The following is a 24,284-nucleotide window of genomic DNA, read 5'->3' as shown; positions in this document are numbered from 1 at the left end:
AATACAGATTTCCTTTTACTTAGGGCAAATGACAACAAACACTTTAAGTATTCAGGTAGTGGAAATGACCATAAACCTAATTTGGGTGCAGCTGTATTTGTTCTAGCTTACTGTACAAATCTATTGCTTGTTTGTATAGCAAATCAAAATACAGAAATATTTAGGAAAAAGGCACAGAGTATAGCACTGTTGCAGCATCAACATGCAGCCTATTTTGGAGGTTCAGATTACGCAGAATTGGTTTATTTCTGTAGCAGCAGGAGAGAACACAGGGCAACAGAGGTTAAGCCCTCTCTCAATGCAGACTCTGACTGAAAACAAAAGTACCAGGGCTTACATACATTTATAGCAGATAAAAACTGCTTTGAGAGGGTACCTGGTATGTCAGAGCAGCATCTGTGTAGTAGGAGACTGTGTTACAGCTGGTGTAATATGTATTCCCAATAAGCCAGAACCTGCAGCTGTGCAGCCTTGACTTGAATTTGCTCATTCATCCTTCTTGTGATGCTGCTGTGTCCTTGACCAGCTTTTATGCCCAGCGAGTCTTGCTTCCACATGTCAGTTCAGGAGGCCTGAGTGCTGGTTGCATGTTTTGAAAAGTCACTGGGTTCATAAAGCATGCTTCAATATTTGGGCTGTAAGGTGATGCTGATACTGTATTATCTCTCCTCAGTTGTTTTTTTTTTTTGACAACTTTCTCACTGAAATGCTGACATGGATGATTGCAATTCACAATGATGTATTTTTAATGCCTCCTGGTGTTTGCTACCAAATATAAAACAGTTACATATAAGAATTAGATGAGCTAAGTAAATTAGCAATTTATTAGTTAGCATATAAAATAGTCAGTAAGTGCTAGTATTATGAAAATATTTGAAGGTTATGTGGCCCATCACATAAAAAGTAGCCTTGCATGCTATATCAAGTTTGGTTTGAAACCTGTTCTATAGCTATCTTCCTTTTCATAAAAAAGAGTTGATAACTAAATTCCAGCAGCCAGTGACTGGAATTATGACTGACATGAAAAGTTAACAGAGCATAGTACTAACTGCATAGAATAAAAAAGAACAAAGTTAGATCATTTTTTAATTTTCATTTTAATTTCCTAAATGTACAAAATCTCATTTAAATCTGTGTCCACATGCCTTTGTTATTTATTGATTTATTTTGAAAGGCACATATAAAAAACAGCTTTTATGTTTACAGTATATGTTTACATTATGTTTTTATGTTTACATTAATAATATGCGTTGTATTAATAGATTAGAGGTATATGCTTTTCTACAATGTTCCATTCAGCTTACCCATTCATATTGTCACACTGACTTCTGTAACTTGGATTAGCAGGATTTAATCATCTAGTAGCATACAAAAGCTAAGCGCACATATAAAGGAGAATGTTAGAAGGAAATAAATAACGGAATGCAAGAAGTGGACATACACCAATATGTGATACCAGTAAAACACTTAAACTCCCATGTAGCATATTTTGCCTTTTCTTTAATGGTTTTGTATCATTTGTAATCTTTTTTTCTTTACAAATACTGTTTATCATATGTGTTTTATTACTTATGTATCATTATGTCACATGAATGTCATCTGTCATCTACATGAAGTTATTCTTTTGCTCTGGTGAACTTTGAAGATGTCCTGTTTTTCTGGGCTTTTTTTTCTTTCTTAGTTTCTACCAAGACATTTCTCACAGCACACTTCACTTAAACCTTATTTAATTTTATGTATTTCATTCTCATCTAGGCATACTTTTTAAATAGTTGAAGAAATATTGGACAAGCTATTGTAAATATTGTAAATAAAGGCAAAAATAGGGAAAGATCCTGTTTTTCCTGAGGTAATACTTCTTGCTTTTAAAGATATGTATCTGAGAAGTTTGTAACTGGAAAGTCGACCTACCTCCTTTATCTTCAGTTTATTGGGAATTTTTTAAAAAAAGAAAAAAGTAAGATCGATTAAGACTGTTTCATGGCATTTTGCAAGTTGTGGAAATCACTACAAATGACTTTGTCTTCACATACATAAAACATTTGACAGAATTTATTATCTGTTTGTTTGCTGTACATAACTGTCATGAGAAAACATCTTCATCTTACTTGAATTTCCATTCAAAATGTGCAATAACTAAGTTAAATTTTCAGAGTGTGAGTGCCTGTAGTCCTTGTATTAGTGTAATACACAAACAGCAAAACCTACTAAACGAGGTATAGCTTTCTTTTTTTATAAAAGAAAAAAAAAATGTCCAATATGTGTATTACAGAACATTTCTCCCTGTTGTGCTTTTTGAAAAGTTTTTTATAATTATGCGTACTTTCTAAGTATACACAGATGTGTGTATATATATATATACTCATATATATAAGTAATATGAATTATTGAGGTGTTCTCTTACAAGTTTAAGGCTGCAGCATGGTAAAATACCCCACCATATCTGTTGTATTTAAGCCATTTCTTAATCGAGTATGCAAATGAATTCATAGCTAGGCTTCCTGCATGTAATAATACATCGTCTTTATAATATATTTTTGTTAAGATTTCTTTTTTTTTTTAGGAAGAACTTGGTATGTTTTCTTATTCCTTTTCAGGTATTAGAATACAAGTAAATAGTGTCATGCTTACAAACTGTTAGGGAAAGTTCAAACAGCCACTGGCTCCAGCTGCCCTGGCTCAGGACCCTCCTGCCCAGTTGCTGGAGCTCTAGCACCAGCACGATGTTCCCAGGGACCCGGGGTCACTGCTTGGGCTGAGGGATGCTTCTGCTGTTTTCTTATCAGCAGTTTCAATCAGTAGCAAAATTAAGTATGTGTTCCAGACAGGCACAGACACACGCAGATACACACAGGACATGGATGTAGCCATCCACACAGACGGCCACAGACAAGGCGCTGCCCCCAGCAGCCCCCACGTTCAGGTCTCACGCCAGACACAGGCACAGGCAGCCACGTCCCCTCCTCCTCTGGGGCTGGCAGAGGCAGAAGGTCACCAGTGCAACACACACACCACACTCTCCAGGCTCACAAGCACATGCACATTTGCAGATCCTTCAAACACCGACACAACCTGTCTGTCCTCCTCACTTGTCCTGGTCCCCCCCCAGTAGCTGGTTTTTCAGGATGCAGTAGCTGAAGGTTGAAGACCCCACTGGTTCCAGTAGCTGACACCACAGACCAGGGACATACAGAGCTCTGGTTTGACTCCAGGAGCAGCCCGCATGAAGCAGCAACAGAAACATGCTGTTATTACTTGTGAAATAACTAGGTGTTCACAAAAGATGAACTGAGAAGTGAGAAATGGAATGTCCCTTTTGTAATCCTGCTCTTTTTATTGATGATATCATATACCTGTCCTCACCAGTCCTCTGTATGAGTTTCTTCTGCCTTTAGTGCTAGTTTGTTTTCACCTGTATGTTTTCCATAAGGACATTTGTTAAGTTAAAGAATCATTTAGTCATAGCCTTAAAATACCTCAATGCCTCTGACATTCCAAGCAGCTGTCTGCCTACCACTTTTATTCAGATATCTGCAGCTGTCCTCCGAAATCTTGCCTGCTCTATTTAAGTAGCAGTTCTGTCTCAGCTACACAATTCCAGTGTTTTCAAATATCATGAGTGATTTTACTGGGATAGATGATTTTAATGGGATGTTTACTCAGTTACATGTAATACATGTTAATATTCTTATACTTTCGGGAGTCCATTTTTTTCCAAAATATTAACACATTTAGGTTGTTTGTTTGATTGTTTTTTTAACACAAAAACATGTTTTAAAACACTTTGAACATAAATGTAAAAACATAAAAAACATAAATCCAGTGTGTTCCCAGTCATTCTTTAGGTAGCAGTGGGAAAAAATTATAGCATAGTTTACCTTAATTGTAAAATGCACTGATAAACAAGTAATACTACATTAGCTTTATTAGGTCAACACTGTGTACCAATGACCATCTCTGTTATCCTTTTTTCATTCTTTTTAGAAGATTCAACAGAAAAAGAATAATGGAATATATAAACAGCATTATCAGCAAAAAGAAGTATCTCTCATCAGAGTCATTAACCTAGCCTAGTAATGAGGTTATCATGGTGGGTTTTCTCGAGATTAGAATACCAAAATAAGACACAGTGAAGAATGAATAACTGAATTTTTCAGGATCTGTTTTGGCAATGTTTATCAGAACTTACTTTTCATTTTAGATTGCTTAAATGGAACAGGCAAAAGTTAGCTGTTTGAAAAAAAATATTTAAATCCACTACTTTATAAAACAGAAAACAAGACAACTGATTTTAGGAGCATTAGTTTATCTATTGCAGAAATTCATATTTTCAGTCATTCTAATATATTCCAAGAGTTCATCATTGGATAAATGTTTGATAAACTGCAGAGAGTTTGATTTTTAGTTTCATTCACACAATAATAAACTGAAAGTGAAATGAACTGTTTCCATTCTGAAGAAATATGTATATGTTATATTTAGCTGGCAACACAACATTCTGGGGAGCAAAATCATAATTAATTAGATAATGTTAAGTAACCTCATGGAGTTCAACACCAGGAAGTATAAAGTCCTGCACTTCATCTGGAGGAACAACCCCAGTATATGCTGAGGGGCACCCAGCCGGAAAGCAGCTTGGTGGAAAGGACCTAGGGTCCTTTTTCCTCCTGCACCAAAGATCTGCGTAACAATTATTCAGATATATGGATATGCCAAAATTATACATGCAGATGTGATCCCTCATAACAGGCCTAGGAACAGAGGAAGCCGTACAGAGCAGTCATGCTCTCCCCACTGTCTGCTACATGGCAGACCTTACCTGATGCATTTCTGCTGCCTACAGAGGGGGAGATGTGAGGGAATTATTCTTCCCTGTCTTCATTTGATTTTTGTTTTTCTTGAAGGCACTGGGAAAGGTTTGCCTCAATACTCACTACAGAGTATTGCCAGCAGGTCGAGGGAGGTGATCTTTCCCCTCTGTTCAGCATCGGTAAAGACACACCTGGAGTGCTGTGTGCAGTTCCAGGCTCCCCAGTATAAGATAGAGAGGGAGCTACCAGAGACTCCAATAAAGAGCCACAAAGATGATGAAGGGACTGAAGCATCTCTACCATGTTAACTTATAACTCTACGAGGTTAATGGAGCTGGGACTGTTTGGCCCAGAGAAGAGAAGGCTCGGGAGGGGATCTCATCAATGTGTATAAATAGTTGAAGGGAAGGTGCATAGAGGACAGAAAAAAGTTCTCAGAGATGCCCAGTGACAGGACCAGAAGCAATGGGCACAAACTGAAAGACAAGGATTTCCCTATGAACATCAAGAAACACTCTTGTACTGTCAGGGTGTCTGAGCCTGTGAGCATGCCCAGAGAGGCTGTGGAATCTCTGTCTTTGAAGATATTAAAAATTGTATAGACAAGATCCTGGGCAAGTGGCTGTAGGTGTCCCTGTCTGAGCAGGGGTGTTGAACCAGATGACCTCCAGAGGTCCTTCCCAACCTCAACTGTTCTGTGATTCTGTAACATGATAGTGTAATTGCAGAGTAAAGGTGGAGCTTGGCTAATTACTTCACCAGAGGAATATGAAATACACTGGCTAATGACTAATGAGATAATTACATGCATAAATCACACTAAAATTCTCTTCTCAGCCAGTTCTTACAAGTGTTAACGTTATTACTTGCTTCTTTTCACTCCTGTGAATTCAGTGTGTTTCAGAACATTTAGACTCACAGGCCAATTTACAGTTACAGTACTGTGATTTACCTGTGCATTTCTAAGTAGAAAAAAATCCAGATTGTAACACCATCTGGTAGTTTTTCAGTACTAATTTTGCATCATTTAGTTTCTGGCATTTTTCAGTGTAGTTGACTTCTGAAATTGCTCATTAAGTTCTGGTTTAAAAAAAAAAAAAAAGAACCTGAAGTGATCTGTTCTGAAGCCTCCACAGCTTCAAATATTAGGGAAGAGCCAGTTATCATGCAGAAGAAAAATGTCATCACCCCACAAACTCCCCACCTTGCCCGTCTGTTCCTCTGGTTCTTATTAACACCTGTTGGTACAACCTATGGGGTCAAGCAGACAGCACAAGGGGTGGCTGCCTTCATAGGTATATTTGAAGGATTATTCTCCCAAGAACACCTCTGTGTCCATCCTCATTACTTCCTTGCTGCTTACTATATTTTCTGACATTACCAGTGCAGAAATTTTATGTCTGAGTAAAGTACACAGAGAAAAAAAAAAAAAAGGAAACCTTGTATATGATCTAGAGAAGAGACATACAGGCATTTGGGCAATTTAGAGAACCTCTAATTTTCTCTAAATTTAGAGAAACCGTAGCTTTTCCCATACACTAACCAGTGTTCTCTGGTCACCCAAGTTTTATTAATGGTTGTTACTACTGGGATTGGCTTTGGAGTAAGGCAAATCATTTCATCCAGCACAAATCCTGGATGTTGTTCTGGAGGCAATTCACTGCTGAAACCACCCCCAACAGCCAGTGTGGATAAGACTTCAAAAATGTTGGTACCTCCTGTCCTGTGCAGTCCCCCAGCTCTTATTTTGCGTCTCATAAATCTTCATGCCAAATTCTAGGAAATGCTCCAAAAGGCTGTAGTCTCAGGCATAAGAACATCCAAGTATGCTTCAGTACAGCTCTCATCTTATTTTCAACACTCTCAACTGGAAAATCAAATGAACAACATATTTATCTCTTTGGACTACAGAAGGCACCATATAGAGCCCATTGGGTACTGGGTATTAGCTGGCTCCTATCCATGCGAGTCAGGGATAGCACTATTTACAACACATTTACCTTAGAGGGAAGTAATTGCAGTAAAACAGAATCTCCCAGGAACTGAGCCAGCAGCTAAGCAGTGTGGATGAGCATCTGTACAGCTATAATGATAAATAATAAAAGAAGGCTGGAAGTAATGGGAAATTGGTGATGTTGCAGTGCCACACTGCTCAACTCACATCATTTAAATGAAATCATGATCAAAAGACCTTATTTATTTCTTATGATACATAATTAACATGCAATTAGATGAACTATGTGTTAAGGATCAATATCAGTCATGCAGTAGATAAACTGCAATACGAAACACTTATAAAATACGAATTAATTTCTTCAAATGTCTGAACACCTTCTTGAGCAAATCCCTGAAGGTTCTAGTCATGGACACACACGTACACACATGTATACACATACACATGCACAAAACCAGATACACGCACTCCCTTTCTCACAGCTGGTGCAGGTCACCACCCCCACCCCCAGCAGTGGGTGCTCCACTGACTGCATCCCCCTCCTACAGGACATGCAGCTGTCCCAGCATTTGCTGCTGTCCACATGTAGAACTTTTATTTTTACTTTTAACACCTTATTTGCACAAGTTACAGTGGGAGCAGGACTGCTTTTAAAAGAGGCATGTGTTTTTCTGATGAGCAAAGGTAGAGTAGTATACTGCATGATATAAGTCATTAATACAAGGGGCTTTTGTAAGTTTTAGACCAGATAAAAACATAAAATAAACCATGAATGTTTTATATTGTAAAACATAATCCTGTATTACAAAACAAAACACCCAACACTAAAGGCTTTACCTAAAATGACTGTCAAAAAGCTGTCATTTTTGATCTCTTTAAAATATAAACGTTAGTGGAAAAAGCTGGTATTAGTTTTAGAAAATTCTGATCATGTTGAATAACTGAACATTCCCGAAAGTGTTCTGACATTTATTCATGTTACTTTATGGCAAATCCTTATAACATATTAATTTTAAATATTTTTTTACTCAAAAATATAAGATATTTTTGTGTACAAGATACAGATTTTTGGAGTGCTTAAAGGAACTTCTTACAGTCTAACTAGAGTGGTGAACTGCTGCCCTGTTTTCTGTATAGCTCTTTCTTTACCAAGAGATTCTCCTCGATATCTGTGTCTGTAACCTATTTACATTTGTTCCACTTGAGTAACTGCCTTTTCAGTTCAAAATGTAATGTTGCAGATCACTAGATCAAGGTCATAATTTTGCACCTACTCACAGCAGCATCTTTAAATCTTGAACAAAATGGTCAGAGTACATGTCAGCAACAGCTTTAGTAATAGAAAAATCAGCAGAAAGTCTCACAGGGAAAAAAGAAATAGAAATTTTGTGATTATAAATTTAGAACTCCTACCGTACTTCATGGGTTTAAATACTGAATCATTCTAGCTATGAGGAAAAAAAAGTACCTTTATGATGGAAACGTCTGCCTTGAATCAAAGGTGGGGTCTGGGGCAAGGGGAGATGTTAGGTATTTGTACCTGCTTCTGAAGTAATTTTCACTTTGTGTATACCAAAATTCCTGCAGTTATACTTAGCTGAAATGAATACATTGCTTTCGTAGTCTCAGACAGTCTTCTTGAAGTTTATCTGATTTCATGCAGCCTACACCAGGTTGTTCAAAAATACTTGATAACATCTTTGAAAGACAGGCTCTAAATATTTCTTCATTTGACTTAAAACATAGTGTTACAAACAATATTGCAATAAATTTCTTCTTTTTCATGCAATGACCTTGCTATTTGTCTTCAATCATCAATTATGTAAAAAATATGAGAATGACAATTGGCTTTATAAAAAATTCTTGATTTACAGTCATTATCAAGGAAATGTAATATGCCTGGCTTCAGAAAAAGAGGAAGTGTAATAGGAAGATAATGAAAAGATCACTTAAAAAGGTTTCATTTGAAAAGGTTTCACCAAAACAATTTCACAAGCTTACAAATGATAATGAAAACAAAAAAAATAGAGATTTGTATTGTGCGATGCTGTACTGACTTTTAGATGAAGGTAAAATAATGAGATCTAGTACTTGTATTATTTCATCAGAAACATTAAATGGTAGAATCACATACACCCATGCTGTGTACACAGAGGAGCTGTCAGCAGCAGTTGGACCATCATGAAAAACTACCCTGATCATTTACAGTACTTTCATTTAAAACATTTTTTCTCTGTAGATCTGTCATTACTTCATAAAGCTTTATTAATCAGGGCTTATAATGCCCTTGAAAGTGTGCACAATACACACAGCTAATCTCATCCAGTACTCAGTTGGATCTTAAGTAGAATTTAACATAAAAAAAAATAAAAAAATAATTGAAATATATCCGGGACATCAAGAAAAATACTTAACTTATCAGAAGTGGTTTGTGCTGCCACAGTCATGGTATAGGTTTTACATTTGCCACACACTGTTGTTTATTATGCAAATAGCTATTAAATGGATTCTGTTTCACCTCTATGTTTTTTTTTCATACACTTTCCAGTACTTCAGTATTACTCACTGAAATACCTCAGGATTTTTTAGAGATCTATACCTCTGAGAAACAGGTGTTTGTGCATGTGTATGTGTATATTAATTGATTGAGTATGTAGTATGTTTATTATAAAAGCCTCAATATTCCATGTACTTGCTTTTCTTTAATCTTTCATATCCAATATCTTAAAAGCAGTCTAATGTCATGTTTTTCCTTTTTACCATTAGATGACTAAAAAACCACTGGAGTGATACACAAGTGAAATCAACTATAATAGAATACATTTTTAATGTAATTTCATGTAATTTTATATATGTAGCAGTATTTTAATTTCTAAATTACATTTATAAATTAAACCACTGTGTTATACTGTGGTATTCCATCTGTTTTGTTTTATAGGAAAATATGTCTCTCTCTGCATAATCAGCACATGTGCTGCAGCCAAAAATAAATATTGATTTTTTGCTTTGCTTAGTTTATTCATATCTTCACATTTTTGGAAGAAAATATACCACAATGTCTTCCCAGATGCTTCTTTCCATCCTGCTATTCTTAGGAAATTGGATTTTCCAGTTTTCTGAAACATTTAATCAGAATTACTTTGGTTTTTCCATGGGGATCAGAAAGAAGTAGTTGTCTACAGATGTCTAACATTGGTAAGACATCCTGTCACAGCCTGTGTAGACTGGGGTAGGCAGTACTAACCAACATTGCTTATTTTTTTTGAGTCTGCAGTTTGCAGAATTCTTCAGTTAGGAGTTGGCTTTGCTGACTGCCATTACTAGAGCCAACTCCTAATTGAAGCAAGGTTTAAAATATGTTGTTTGACTCAAGATATGAATCTCACCTTAGAAGCAGTGAACGTGAATGGGGAGAGAGACCCTTCCCTCTTTCTACTAGATGCATATGTCCAGGGGATACTCTATAGTCCCTCCAGATCAGGTGGCAAAGAGTGACTCGTGGTCCTGCAATGTAATTATTGTTTATGCATGCACTTGTTCAGAGTTAATGAAATAATGTGAGGCCTGTGTCACAGACAACTAGAATGGTGGGTTTATATCAGGGTTTGGATGCTTAATATTGTGTAGTTCTTGAGCTCAGAAAGCCTGCTAAGATGCTTTTCAAAGTTAGTGCAGGATGGAACGAATCAAACATGCTGCGTTCTTATCCGGTCTACCAATGAGAAGTGAATGTTGCACCCAGGTTTTCCTTCCTTTTTTTGTGTCACTGCTCCCACCAGAACATAGTAAAGAACAGATGAATGAAATATAAGCATTCAGGACCAGGGAGTGAGCTGGAGGCCATGCTGTTTGGCAGTATAGATGCATTCTGTTCATCTAGTTACTCTTTGCTCCCAACTGAAAACTGACTGGATGTAGACACAAGGACAATGCAGTAGTTTTACCAACCCAAAGTCCAGGACTTATGTACAGGTCAAGTACACAACTTTAAACAAATACTTTATGTTGTAAAAGGTAGTAATACATTACCTATCACAATGCTCCCAAGATACTCAGTCTTTAACATCTTTGCTTTTTTTGGTATGAAAACATTGTTGTCTCTTTTTATTTATAGGGAAACTCAAGCACAGAGAGGAGAAAAAAAAAATCCCCATATTGGATTTAGGTACCAAAATATTAAGTGTGGATATAATTTATCATTAAGTGGCTACTTCCTAGAATGGATTCCTATGTGAAGTGCTTTGCTTTGATTTACAAAACACAGGAGAGTAAGCTCAGTGAATGGGAACTGTGAACTTAAGTGCATTTATCAAGATGTTGTCTACAGCTAATCAAAAGGGAAATGCAGAAGTCAGAGGTGTCCTAAGTCATATGCACTATGCAACTTCTGGATTTTGCTCATGATTCCTATCCCTCACCTTCTTTTCCTGACTCTGCTAAAACTGAAAATAAAACACACAGCTCTTCTGCAGAAAAGATTGTAAAAAGCATTCGTATAGGAACATTAGGATAAACATTCTCCTCAAACTCCTGCTCCAGAAGATCTTAAATTCCTTTGTAAAATAAAGAAACAAATAAAAGATATAAAAGTGAAGTTTCTAGAATAGGTCCTGTAAGGTCAACTCTTCACAGACATGATGGGATTCAAACTTTCCGATTCAGGAGCAGACGAGAGAAAGACAAGTTAGGATAAGGCTAAGAACACAGTTGATTGTCTTACTCTATTCCCTGCAACATCCTGGTTTTATGTCAGCACAAAATTCCTTATTATCTCTTTAAATTATGTCAATCTTAGACATCACTTTAAAATGTAATGTTTTCTTCATGGACTACCTACAATCTTTCCTCTCAACCCTCTGTCTCTTAATCTCCTATGTGTTATCCCACATCTTTTGTCCCTCAGTTACATCCTTGGCTCCATTTCTTTGCATGTTTCTCTCTTATGACTTCTATTTCTCCCTCCAAATTATTCTAAAATATTACAAGTAATGTATGAGTAGTGTGAAGCGGTGCTGTTATTTTAAAGGGTGTAGATAGTGGCCTTCAGAGAAGAAATAATTATCTGCAAAGTCCCTCCCCCATCCCCCCCACCCCACCCTCACTCCCAGGAGTTTGGGGAAATTGCAAAGGATGCTGTAAAAGGAGCTTTCTATGAAAAGGCAGAATACGTAGGGCAGAGCATGTAAAAAAACAGATGGGAAAAGTGGCGATGTAGCCATGTATACTGTATGGATATGTCGGTTTGGGGCCAGTAATTGTCCAAATCACAGGGATTTGCATAATTTAAAAACTACCATACAGCTGTGGGTCAGTAACTTACGAAAAATCTCTATATGCAGGCCGTGATAATTTTATTGGAGAATCATTTTAAGTAATATTTGAACCAATATTAAATTCAAGGTTATAATTACTTAATAGCAGGAGCAGAACCATCAATGAGTTGAAAGTAAAAGAACTATTTAATATTAACAAAGTTTTAATTTTATTTTAAAATGTTATGAGTCACACTTTGCAAATTCTATACTTGGTTTACAATTAAGGAGTTATTTTAGTCACCACTCAGAGGGCAGGGTTACTCTTTCAAGAGTAACAGCTTTTCAGGACAGAAATTTTATCTTCGAGTCCTTTATAAAGCACCTTCCAAATGCTCAGTGAAGTACTGGGAATGAACAGCCCCTCGGCTCCTGGATAGCTTGGTGAATGAATGTTGAGAGAATGCTACAATCCATCTATACAAAGTAGTTTGGAACATTTCAGTTCCCTAAATTGAGTAAGTATCCTGGAACATTTCAGTTCTCTGAACTGAGTAAGTATCCCTCCTTAAAAATTATGTGTTTTGAAGATACATCTTCAAAGTTCTCAACTATAGTAGCACAGGAAAGGGAACAGGGTACAATAGCAGGCAGTTAAGGGGCTTGACAAAAAAGCATTTTATTGTCACTGTATCTGTTTCAAACAAGAAAATTAAATCTGCAAGAAGTAGTAATAAAACTATAATGAGTTAAAAATGCTGAAAAAAATGTTAACTTGGTTACTTTAGGAAACATGCAGCGGTGGTACTACATAAAAATGTTATCTAATAATTAGAATTTGTGAACATTTAATTCTTCACACCAGAACTCTAGAAAAACAAAAACATTTGGACTACAGTTACTGAAGTATGTTATGTATGTGAACCAGGTTATGCTTGAAAAATGAAGCCTGAAAATAGTTGTTGCCTCCTAAAACTTTTGTTTTGAAATTATCTATTAATTGAAGTTATTTTAAAATGTCAGTGGTGTTTTATCTAAATTCTCATAAAAAAAACCAAACAAATGCAATAGAAATAATTGCCAAGGGTCTATTTCCTTGTCTTTAACTGCCATAGCCTGCGTCATCAAAACCTGTGTGGTCTTTCCCCTTTCATTCTAATGTAGGAAGGTACTAACAACAGACACTAGAACTAGAATGTGGTTCACCTAAATTTTAGTGTTTACACTATAGTTCTGTACAGCTAAACTATACACTTAATGCTTCACTATAGTCAATATGGATGGAGATAGTACAGTTGGTCTCGTCAAGACCGACATTTGCTAGACATCTGCAGCTGCGCAGAATCTATTGGCAACACAAACAAACCAAACTGCAGATACCTACATTTTCATGTTTGAAGGTGTATCCTTCCCCGCTCCTGATAGGATGAACTGAATGCATCCTAGCTATCGAAAACAACAGGAAATTGAACAACGGAAGAAACTGTGTCTGTTATGAGAATATTATAGCACTGTGGCTGTAGTGGAGTATCACTACTCTATTTGTACTGTTTAAATTAATCTTCTACCTATCTGTATGTGCCTGCATTCCTGCACTGCAAAAATATTTGTCTGTTTGTGGAAACATCACATCATCTCACCTTCATGTTACTATCTGCTTTTATCCTTTTCCTTTCATTTCCCCCTCCCCTACCCCCACCCCCACCCCCCATTTATTTACCTCTACCTCGTTAAATCTAGCAAATAAACATATGGCCATAGAATTAACCAATATTTCCAGCTATCACATTATTTATTTTTGTATGCCTTACTACTTCTGCCTGTGTCTGGTTTTCAGTCTGTAATATATATATATAGAGTTGATTTTTCAATTGATTTTTGCAGTGCCTAGCACAACGGGACATATTTGTGAGTGCTTCTATACATACTACCATATTAAACATGATTAATAATGTATATTTTTCTGCCCCTGATATATAGAGCCTGTTTAAATACTGCATTTATTTGTTTTCATTTATTTAAATCAAAAGTAATAAATTTACAACTATTTGCAGTTTTAAGTGCACCACCACATTGTTATTAACACAATAAAGTCACATCAACGTTAACAGTAAATTCAACAATAAGCTTTTCATTGATGATTTCAGTTTCCTGCAGCTTCAACACAGTTTAGCATCACTCTTTTCTTTACATGTAGTGTTGAATTTATTTATTTATGTTTCTTCTCCTTCCTGTTCATTTTTTCCCTATACTTCTGACAGTTTTCTGTGGCATCTGATAAAATCGTTACTTCTTGAACCTGTGAAACGGAGGTTTAATCTAACACCACGGGGTCTCCAACAGAAAGATCACTGTTACACGTGCCTGTTATTTAGCTGTACCATGAGAAGACTCCTATAAGGTTTTATATGTGTATATATATATATATATGTCAGTATCTATGTTACTGTGAAAAGCCTACAGAGAAAAAAAACCTGTTATAAAGTTTGCTAGACAGTTATACACCCTTTACAACCTGTAGACAGGTTGGAACATATATGGTCTCTCTGTTTCAATCACGTTTCCGGTTTCCTGTTTTTTTTTCTGATATCATACTAGTTTAATAAGGGACTTGCATATTTCTTCTTTTTACAGTCATGTAAATTTTTTAACAGTTTGTAGAGAACAAGTATGGAAGTTGATATGACAACAGAAATTAATGTTTTCATGAAAAGCATGAAAAAGGCAAGATTTCTGCTAAAACAAAAAAAGAAAGCAACATATTTAAAGATGTGTTATGGACTAAAATTACATCAACTTCTACTGAAAAGTAGAGAGATGGAACGTCAATAAAAAAATGAAGTACATACAAAGGTTAAGTTTAATGTGACTCATAATTTACTCTTAATGACTTACTGATTACTTGCTGTAAAGATAGGTGTCCATCATAATCACTCTGACCTGCTTAATCCCCAAGATACTTATAATACCACTGACTGCCTAAAGTCAATGGGTGTCTCTTGTTGAGAATATATTTGGAAAAATATCTCTCACAGTAAAATGATGCAATACCTGCCATATTTCATATTTGTCTGAAGTTTTTACATCGTTTTTACTCACATAAGTATGCTTGCAATCTGTGGTTACTGCCCCACTACTCTTTTAAGTGAAAAAACGGTCTTTTATAAACATCCATTAGTTTCTTATTATCCCAAGTTTTTTAGGGAAACAAGTTACACACTTTCATCCATGATGACAAAGGCTATAACTTGGCATTTTATTATATGTTTTAAGGATGTATTTACGACTAGCATACTTTCCTAGAGCTTTGTGCAGTGAGCTTTTGCAGTTTTCTGCTGTGTTTTGAGCGTCGGTTGGATTGTTGAGTTGTTCCTTCTCCGTCTGTTCATCTTGTTTTGATAGCTCTAGTCATTCCACTGTCTCAGGGGCTAGAAACCAACACCCTCTGTCAATATTGAAAGAAAAAATTGCGATCAGGAATTGCTTTTATTACATACTTTTTAAGGAACTCTTATACTCCTGTTATTATAGTATTTTAATTTCTTTATCTCAAAAATAGAGATTTAAAGATAGACAAATACTCTATTCTCCTTTCCCCATTTTACTTACAGATTCAAAATTGACATGTATATTTAAAAATATATGCATGTATCTCAGTATAAAATGTATGCATTATATATAAACATACGTATATATGTAGAATATTAACTTGAACTCATGCTTGCATTCAGTTCAGGTTCTCACCTGCCTGCATGTCTACACCTGATAAGAAAATGTTGTGATGCTATCAGTGATGGACTGAAATTGTATACCTCTATTTTGATGTTGCATTTCACCTCACCATTGCTGGTTTACTCTCAGGCTCTACCATGACAAATGTCCAGTGTCCTACCACAGTGGAGTGCGTGCTGCAATTAACAAAGCAGTTCTCATTTCTTTGAAATCTTTTTCTGACAGTACGGCAGGACTGCTGCAGGGGATTGCTGGGCACAAGAGGGCTGTCTTTACAGCAGCTGTTGGGTGCTGTGGCCACAGTCCAATTGAGCTGGTATCAGAGGTTTAGCTGGACAATCTAATGGATTTATTCCAGTCTGTAACCTAGACTTATTCCCTTTAGAAAGAAAGGTTTGTAGAAATGATTGCAGATAAGGAAGAATCCTGGTGCTTATCCAGTTACTGTCCAAGTAGGGGACTGGAAATCAAGAGAGGTGAGAGATATATCAATATGGATATGACCAAAGAAACAGTCTGGTTAATCAGCATCAGGAAGAAGATTTTCAGGACAGAGTTCAGGTTTATGCAGAAAATGAATGCTGCTGCCTGGCAGTTGCCTAACATCTTTGTTAACAAAAAGGCCAGCTAATACGAGAACAAGATGACAATGAGAATAACCTATTCTAAAGAGAAGTGTGGTCTTCTACTGCAATGAGGCAAAAACCTCTGTAAAAGGATTTTCAAGGGGTCCCTGAAGTACAAGCCTCTGGAAGAGCTCTGACTGTCACAGTGCACTACAGCAAGCCCCACAGCTTTTCTCACTGAACCAGCCTAATGTATAACCTGCTTAGAAAGTGAATCTGGCAGTGAGCTCCTGGAGCCTTTTTGCATCTTAAGGTATCCTCTGCAGTCAGGCACGCCTGTGTCAGGAACCAAAATGCAATGAATATTTTTATATGTATATTTTGAAAAAAGGACTACAACCTCTGCATAAAACTCCAGCCATCTCTCCACAAATCATGCCTCTTATTTGCTACCTTCCAGGGGACCATGTGGTGTGGGTCCAAACTGCTGAGACTGGCATGCAGAAGAAGATACAAAATTGAGTTCAGGATCCAAAAGACTGCCAGAGTGCTGGGTATTGTGAAATCAAAAAATGTTTGCTGACATACCCTTTCACTCCCACTGCACTTTCTCTGGGGTTTTGCTGGTCAAGCACTGCTTACTTGTCAAATTCCTATTGCATGTATTTTTTGACACCTGATCAGCTTCATCCTTTTCTGCAAGCCTTGTTTCTAAAAGATAATCACTTTCCACAAAGTAAAATAAAGTTTGGAGAGGTTTCTCCATTATAGGGAGCTTAGTCCTCCATATTGTAAAATCTAGGAACAACCACAAGAGAGGATATGGAATTAAAGTCCTGAAGACCAAAGGAGCCCAGGAAGGCTGGACATTCTTCAAGAAGGAAATCTTAAAGGTGCAGGATCAGGCTGTCCCCATGTGCCAAAAGATGAGCTGGCAGGGAAGAAGACTGGCCTGGCTGAACACAGAGCTATGGCAGGAAAAAAAAAAAGGAAGGTTTATGACCTTTAGAAGGGAAAAGTAACTCAGAACTATAAGGATGTCGCAGGGAGAAAATTAGAAGTGTCAGAGCCCAACTAGAACTTAATCTGCCTAATGCCATTGAAGACAATAACAAGTATTTCTATTAATATATTAGTAACAAAAGGGTAGCTAAGGAGAATCTCCATCCTTTATTGAATGTGGGGAGAAACATAGTGACAAAGGATAAGGAAGAGGCTGAGATCCTTAATGACTTCTTTGCCTCAGTCTATAATAGTTAGAAAGGTTGTTCTCCAGGTACCTAGGCCCCTGAGCTGGAAGACAGAGATGGGGAGCAGAGTGAATGAAGCCCCCATAATCCAAGGAAAAATGGTCAGTGACCTGCTACACCACTTAGACATACACAAATCTATGGGGCTGGATGGGAATCACCCAAGAGTACTGAGGGAGCTGGTGGAGGAGCTCACCAAGCCAATCTTATTCATTCATCAGCAGTCTTGGCTAACTGAGGAGGTCCCAGTTGTCTGGAACTTAGTAAATGTGATGCCCATCTACAAGAAGGGCCAGAAGGAGTATGCAGGGAACTACAGGCCTGTCACTCTGACCTTGGTACCAGGGAAGGCTCATCTCCATGAACAGATCAGCTTGAGTGCCATCACATTGCATATACAGGACAACTAGGAGATCATGCCCAGCCAGCATGGCTTTATGAAAAGCAGGTCCTGCTTGACTAACCTGATCTCCTTCTGTGACAAGGTGACCCACTTAGTGGATGAGGGAAAGGCTGTGGATGCTGTCTACCTGGACTTTAGTAAAGCCTTTGACACTGATTCCCACAGCATTCTCCTGGAAAAACTGGCTGCTCACAGCTTGAATGGGTATACTGTACACTGGGTAAAAAGTGGCTGGATGTCCAAGTCCAAAGTGTGCTGGCGAATGGAGTTAAATCCAGTTGGTGGCTGGTCACCACAAGTGGTGTTCCCCAGGGCTTGGTATTTGGCCTGTTTCTCTTTTAATATCTTTGTTGATGATCTGGACAAGGGGATTGAGTGCACCTTCAGTAAGGTTGCAGATGATACCAAGTTGGGTGAGAGTGTTGATCTGCTTGAGAGTAGGAAGGCTCTGCAGACGGGTTTGGATAGGCTGGACTGATGGGCCAAGGCCACTTCTGTGAGAATCAACAAGGAGAAGTGCTGGGTCTTGCACTTGGGTCACAACAGCCCCATGCAATGCTACAGGCTTGGGGAAGAGTGGCTGAAAAGCTGCCTGACAGAAAAGGACCTGGGGGTGCTTGTTGACAGCTGACTGAACATGAGCCAGCAGTGTGCCCAGGTGGCCAACAAGGCCAACAGCATCCTGGCTTGTATCAGAAACAGTGTGGCCAGCAGGACTAGGGCAGCGATCATCCCTCTGTACAGGGCACTGGTGAGGCCACACCTCAAATACTGCATTCAGTTTTGGGCCCCTCACTGCAGGAGGGACGTAGAGGTGCTGGAGTGTGTCCCAAGAATAGCAACGAAGCTGGGGAAGGGTCTGGAGCACAAGTCTTAGGAGGAGCAGCTGAGGTAACTTGTTTAGACTTGAGAAAAAGAGGCACAGAGGAGACTTTATTGCCCTCTACAAATACCTGACAGGAGGTTGAAGTATGGTGGGTCTCGGTCTCTCCTCTTGAGTAACAAGTGATAGGACAAGAGGAAGTGCCCTTAAGTTGCACGAGGCAAAGTTTACGTTGGATATTGGGAAAAATTTCTTCAGTGAAAGAGTGGTCAAGCATTGGAATAGTCTGCCCAGGGAAGTGGTTGAGTTCCCATTCCTGCAGATATTTAAAAGATGTATAGATGTGGCACTTAGGGACATGGTTTAGTGGTGGACTTGGCAGTGTTTCAGTTGTAGAATCGTGCAATAGTTTGAGTTGGAAGGGACCTTAAAGATCATCTAGCTTCAACCTTCCACTAGACCAGTTTGTTCAAAGCCACACCCAGCCTGGCCTTAAACACTTCCAAGGATGGAAATGCTTTCTAATGTCCAGTCTAAACCTCCCCTGGTGCAGCTTCGAGCCATTCCCGCATGTCCTGTCACTGGATAGCAGGGAGAAGAGCTCAGCACCTCCCTCTCTACTTCCCCTCCTCAGGAAGCTGTAGAGAGCAATGAGGTTTCCCTCCACCCTTCTTTTCCCCAAACCAGACAAACACCAGGTCCTTAACCATTCCTTATAGGACATTCCTTCCAGCCCTTTTACCAGTTTTGTTGCTCTCCTCTGGATGCATTTGAGTACCTTAACATCCTTCTTAAATTGTGGGTCCCAGAACTGCACACAATAGTGAAGGTGAGGCTGCATCAACACTGAATACAGCAGGTTAATCACCTGCTTTGACCTGTTGGTTATACTGTGATGCATCCCAGGATAGTTTAGAGCTTCTGCTTTTATTCATTTTCAGAGCAAGTTAATTAATTCATAGCATTTCTGTGATGTCAGCATTTGACAATGTAATACTTTCTTTCTGAAGTATACGTAAATCATAAAATACATGATGGATGAAAAATCAATATTTCAACGTGTTACTAAGTTTATAGATCCAGAGGAGCCAACACTACTTTAAGTAGCTAAACTGGTTTATCTAGTGAAATTCTGTTTGACATAATCAAGGTTTTGCCTCTTCTCCTCTCCTAGGTCCAGAAGATCCTTTTACATTCAAAATCAAATCAGTTGAACTAAAGAATCTATTACTTTGTCAAAAAAAATAACCCAGTTTTATTCCTAGGAAAGATGGATGATTGTTCTCTTTTTTCAATCTAAATTCTCCCAGTACAACTCCATTTGTATGGGTACAAAGAATAGTCTAAACATTACTAAAAAAAAAAAAAAAAAAACCAAAAAGTAGGCTTAAAATGCAAACCACCTTAGTATAATTCTTATTGACTCCATCTAGGGTAAATTTACGGAATCATGGGCTCTAGAGCTAGATGAGAAATCTCGTGTCATGTGTTTGGATCCCCTGTTTTGTAGGATTCAGTTTAGTATGGTTGAAATGCGTTTGTTCTCAATAATCTCCAGTTAAAGATATCCTAAAAGCTATGCTGATGATAACTTTCAGTGGTTCTGCCAGGTTTTTATTGAATTTTTTTCCCAGTTTAAATATTAATCTTGCAGAGCCATTGCAATCAAAACAGTTTAGAACAGAACAGCACTAGGGCAAGACAGGGTGGTTTTTTGTTGTTGTTTTTGGTGGTTTTGTTTTTTTTTCTTTAATTACAGTTCTTTGGTGTTTTGTTTCCCATGACAAGTACCTAACCAGAAACAGTGATCTATATGTCGTTAAACCAAATGTAATTCCATGACTTTAATTATGAATGGCTTAATGCTTAACTGTTTTGTGTGTGTTCTTATAACCCATCCAATTTGAAAAAGCACATTTAAAACAGTATTAATGTCTGATGTGTGGGGTAAATTTTCCTCTCTTTAAGTTAAACAGAAGACTTCTGTTTAAGTAGTTATGTTGAGAGTGACAGTCTGTAAGGAAATGTTAAGCTTTTATTTCATGACTATGTTTTTTCTTCATTGATAGTTTTTTATGTAAATAGCAAATAAATAACAAGAAATTCAAAGAAATATATGACATACTGGAAGGTGAAGAGGATTGCAGTGGTCCTTTATTCACACAGTATTTAATTTCACAATCTTAAATAAAATTGTATCATATATGAGGTTTTACCTTGTTAGAAGTAATTCATGCCTAGGAAAAGAAACTGATGGCCACCGCCTCCATCCCAAATTGTGCAATCACAGACTCATAGGATAATTCGGTTGGAAGTGACCTCAGGAGATCTCAAGTCCAACCTTCTTCTCAAAGCTATGAGATCAGACAATATCCATTTTCCTCTTGAAAATGCTCAGTTTGCTTGACTGTCTTCATGGTGAGGACATGGCACCATTTTTAAAAAATTATTTGTTTTTTTGTTTGTTTGTTTGTTTAGACAAGCTTATATCCAGCTGTATACTAAGACTTCTCCATGACAGGACTGATGTGTTAACAGAACAGGTGACGTTACTTCATTTTATGGTTGGGGCTATAAACAGAGGTCGCAGCTGCTTCACTATTTACTGTAGGAACAGGGGAGATACTATAGGTGTTTCCTACACAGGTGTTTTCTGTTTAGGCTTTGTTGTGTACAGCTGTAGCTGGTGGTTGAGATGGTCTATTAAGTTTTACTCACTTTAAAAGTTACAGGCTTACTGTCCATGCTGAGAGTCACTAAAGTCAAGGAATGACATTCTTTACTTGGCTCAGTGTTTTTTGAAAAAAGTCTAGAGAATACAAGACTGGTATGATGTGATGCAGCTGGCCTGAATGCAGTGATGGCATGTACTAAAAAAAGCCTATAGTGACTAGTGATTTCTGATAAAAAATCTAAGTCTAAAGCTCTTCCTGTAGGAAGACTGTCATCAAAGTTAAAAAGATTTCACTTCCATGTTCTTGTTCATGTGATCTTAGCTCCATGGAAAGTCTGTGGGCATTCCACGGTTGGGAACTGAACTGACTGGTGTGAATTAAATAGAATTCAGCCAAAAAAGACTAAAGATATGCTTTTATGCCCATTGGCAAGATATCTGTAATGTTTTGGTTTATTCACTGATCTCTTCTTCATCAAGAACCATGGTAACTTAAGAGGTCTGTTTCTGTCTGCATTGCAGTTTGGAATGTATTATATTCATGTTCTCAATACTAAAGACCATTTCATAGGACTGGTACCTTTTCTACTTTTTTAAAAAAACATTATTATTATTAATATTATTCATATTGTTGCTGTTGTTATTAGTATCATTAGTAATATTACTGGTATTACTGGTATTATTAGTATAGATTAGCAAGGCACCTTACCAGATAAACGGAATTCAGGTACTCCAGGAACTGCTGGATTAGATGCTCAATATGTAAATTAATAAAACATTGTGGCAAACTTAGACTTAACCAATATTAGAAAATATGTAGTTGAGTATAATTCAAAGACTGTATTTTGTTACGTTAGTAAGATTTTCTGAAATTGGAATGACAAAGCTTGTAAACTGTACTCTTTAACATTGAAGTAGACAGCATTATATAACTCACATGCTACAGTTCTAGATTTTAACATTAATAGATTTCAGATGTAAAAAAATCAGGAGTTATAACTTCATTAATACGCATCATTATTATACTCCCTGCAGCACCACCAAACAACAGTATCAAATAATCTGTATTTTTGTTCTTTCTAACCTGAAGATTAATACGTTTACACAATTCTCAATTTTAAATTAGGGGCAAGAAAATAAATAAATATATCTCTCTCAAAAGAACACAAAAATTGCTTCATCTATCTTATGCCTTCATGAAAATAGCAGGGGGTTTAACACATCCAGTTGAATTGTACATTATTGCTGCTCTGCTCCACTTAGATACAAATTGAATTTAAATTATAACTTTTTTAGTTCAATTAACAGAAGTATTGCTTTCATGATGTTTGTTTGCACTTGGTTCATTGCTTTTATGTTACAAAGAATGAATGAATCCTAAGGGAATTATTTCCCATGGAATTCTAACCTTTTATTATAATCCACATAGTTAGTTGGTAAAGATTAATAATTATGTTGATCTTTTCTGTAGGAATATTTAAATTCTGGAAATGAAGCACTGTGTGTATGCAAAAATAAAACAGGGGTTACATTTCAAATGAATTATCAATGCTTTCTCTTAAGGATCAGCTTAAATCCATCTGTCATTTAAATATTTGTGCTTTTGCTGTACGTTTATTTTTCCTACATTCATGTTACAATTAATGGTATGCATTACTTTCACTTTCTGGAATCTAGTTATTAATTATGCTTCCTTTATCCCTCTGTTTTTGTTAATAAACACTTAATTTTATATCTCATCTTTGTATAATACATCCAACTTATTTTTAACAGCAGAGACTTCTTAATGACTTTTTTCATAATTAACTGGTAAGTTATTTTATATGTAATGTTCTTTTTAGCTTTTAAGTTCATCTGTGAAAGTAATTCAAATTACTAATCTCAGAAGAAAATTAATTTGATGGTATATGGAAATGTTCTTTAAATATTTCGCCTGAGATTGTAAGTACAACATTCTGTACTTCCAGCACAAACATGTCTGAAAAAAACTATACAAGTACCTAAAATAAGAAAGAAAATAAGAACTCAAACTAAAATACTATTTCTAATCTTTGATGAAAATATTTCACAGGCTTTTTTAATGCTTTATATAATATTGGAATCACTGCAACAATATATGTTAGCTAGTTGTGCCACTGAACTGTAAAAAGATATTGTAAAGTTAGAGCATACTGTTATTCAGACTTGGAATACTTTGATTTTATAGGGGCCATTTAGGTGGTGGGGGGGGGGGTGTGTGTGTGTGTTGAGTTTCCATGGGGATGGAAAGAAGTAATGTATATGTGTACACACATATACACACACTGCAGAGACTACATTATCTACAGAAAGAAAAAAAAAAAATCAAGATGTTGGAACTAATCAGAAAAATAATATTAAAATTTTGACACTTCTAGGAAAAAATAAAAGTAAGCCAATGCCATGTTTGTACACATTTTGTATGTATTATTCTATTATTATGTCTCACCAGGTGCTACAACTATTGAAAAGTATGATCTCAGAACGAATATATGGATACAGGCTGGAGTGATGAACGGCAGGAGGCTTCAGTTTGGTGTTGCTGTCATCGATGACAAGCTGTTTGTCATTGGAGGCCGGGATGGTTTAAAGACATTAAATACTGTTGAATGTTACAATCCAAAGACCAAGGCATGGACTGTGTTACCACCAATGTCAACACATAGACATGGCTTAGGTAAGAAAAAAAAATGTTTTAAAAACATACCACATTTTTTGGATATGTAATTTGTAATGGAAAACAGTACTTTTAAGCTATCATAGCACTCTGAACAGTAGTAATAACTGATTACACTGTTCTT

The 24,284-nt window shown here is 36.9% G+C and overlaps 1 protein-coding gene across 2 annotated transcripts in view; it reads left to right on the top strand.

Annotated features, from left to right (window-relative positions):
- Positions 1-24,284, top strand: part of KLHL1 (kelch like family member 1) — a 231,707-nt gene that overhangs the window by 166,112 nt on the left and 41,311 nt on the right. For both annotated transcript variants that reach the window (XM_040584265.1, XM_040584266.1), the window contains exon 7: positions 23,936-24,160. In XM_040584265.1, the coding sequence (XP_040440199.1) occupies positions 23,936-24,160 (225 nt within the window). The remainder of the gene's footprint in view (positions 1-23,935; positions 24,161-24,284) is intronic.

Source organism: Falco naumanni, chromosome 2, assembly GCF_017639655.2.
Source record: "Falco naumanni isolate bFalNau1 chromosome 2, bFalNau1.pat, whole genome shotgun sequence".
Taxonomy (NCBI): domain Eukaryota; kingdom Metazoa; phylum Chordata; class Aves; order Falconiformes; family Falconidae; genus Falco; species Falco naumanni.
This window is presented reverse-complemented; position numbering and strand designations above follow the sequence as displayed.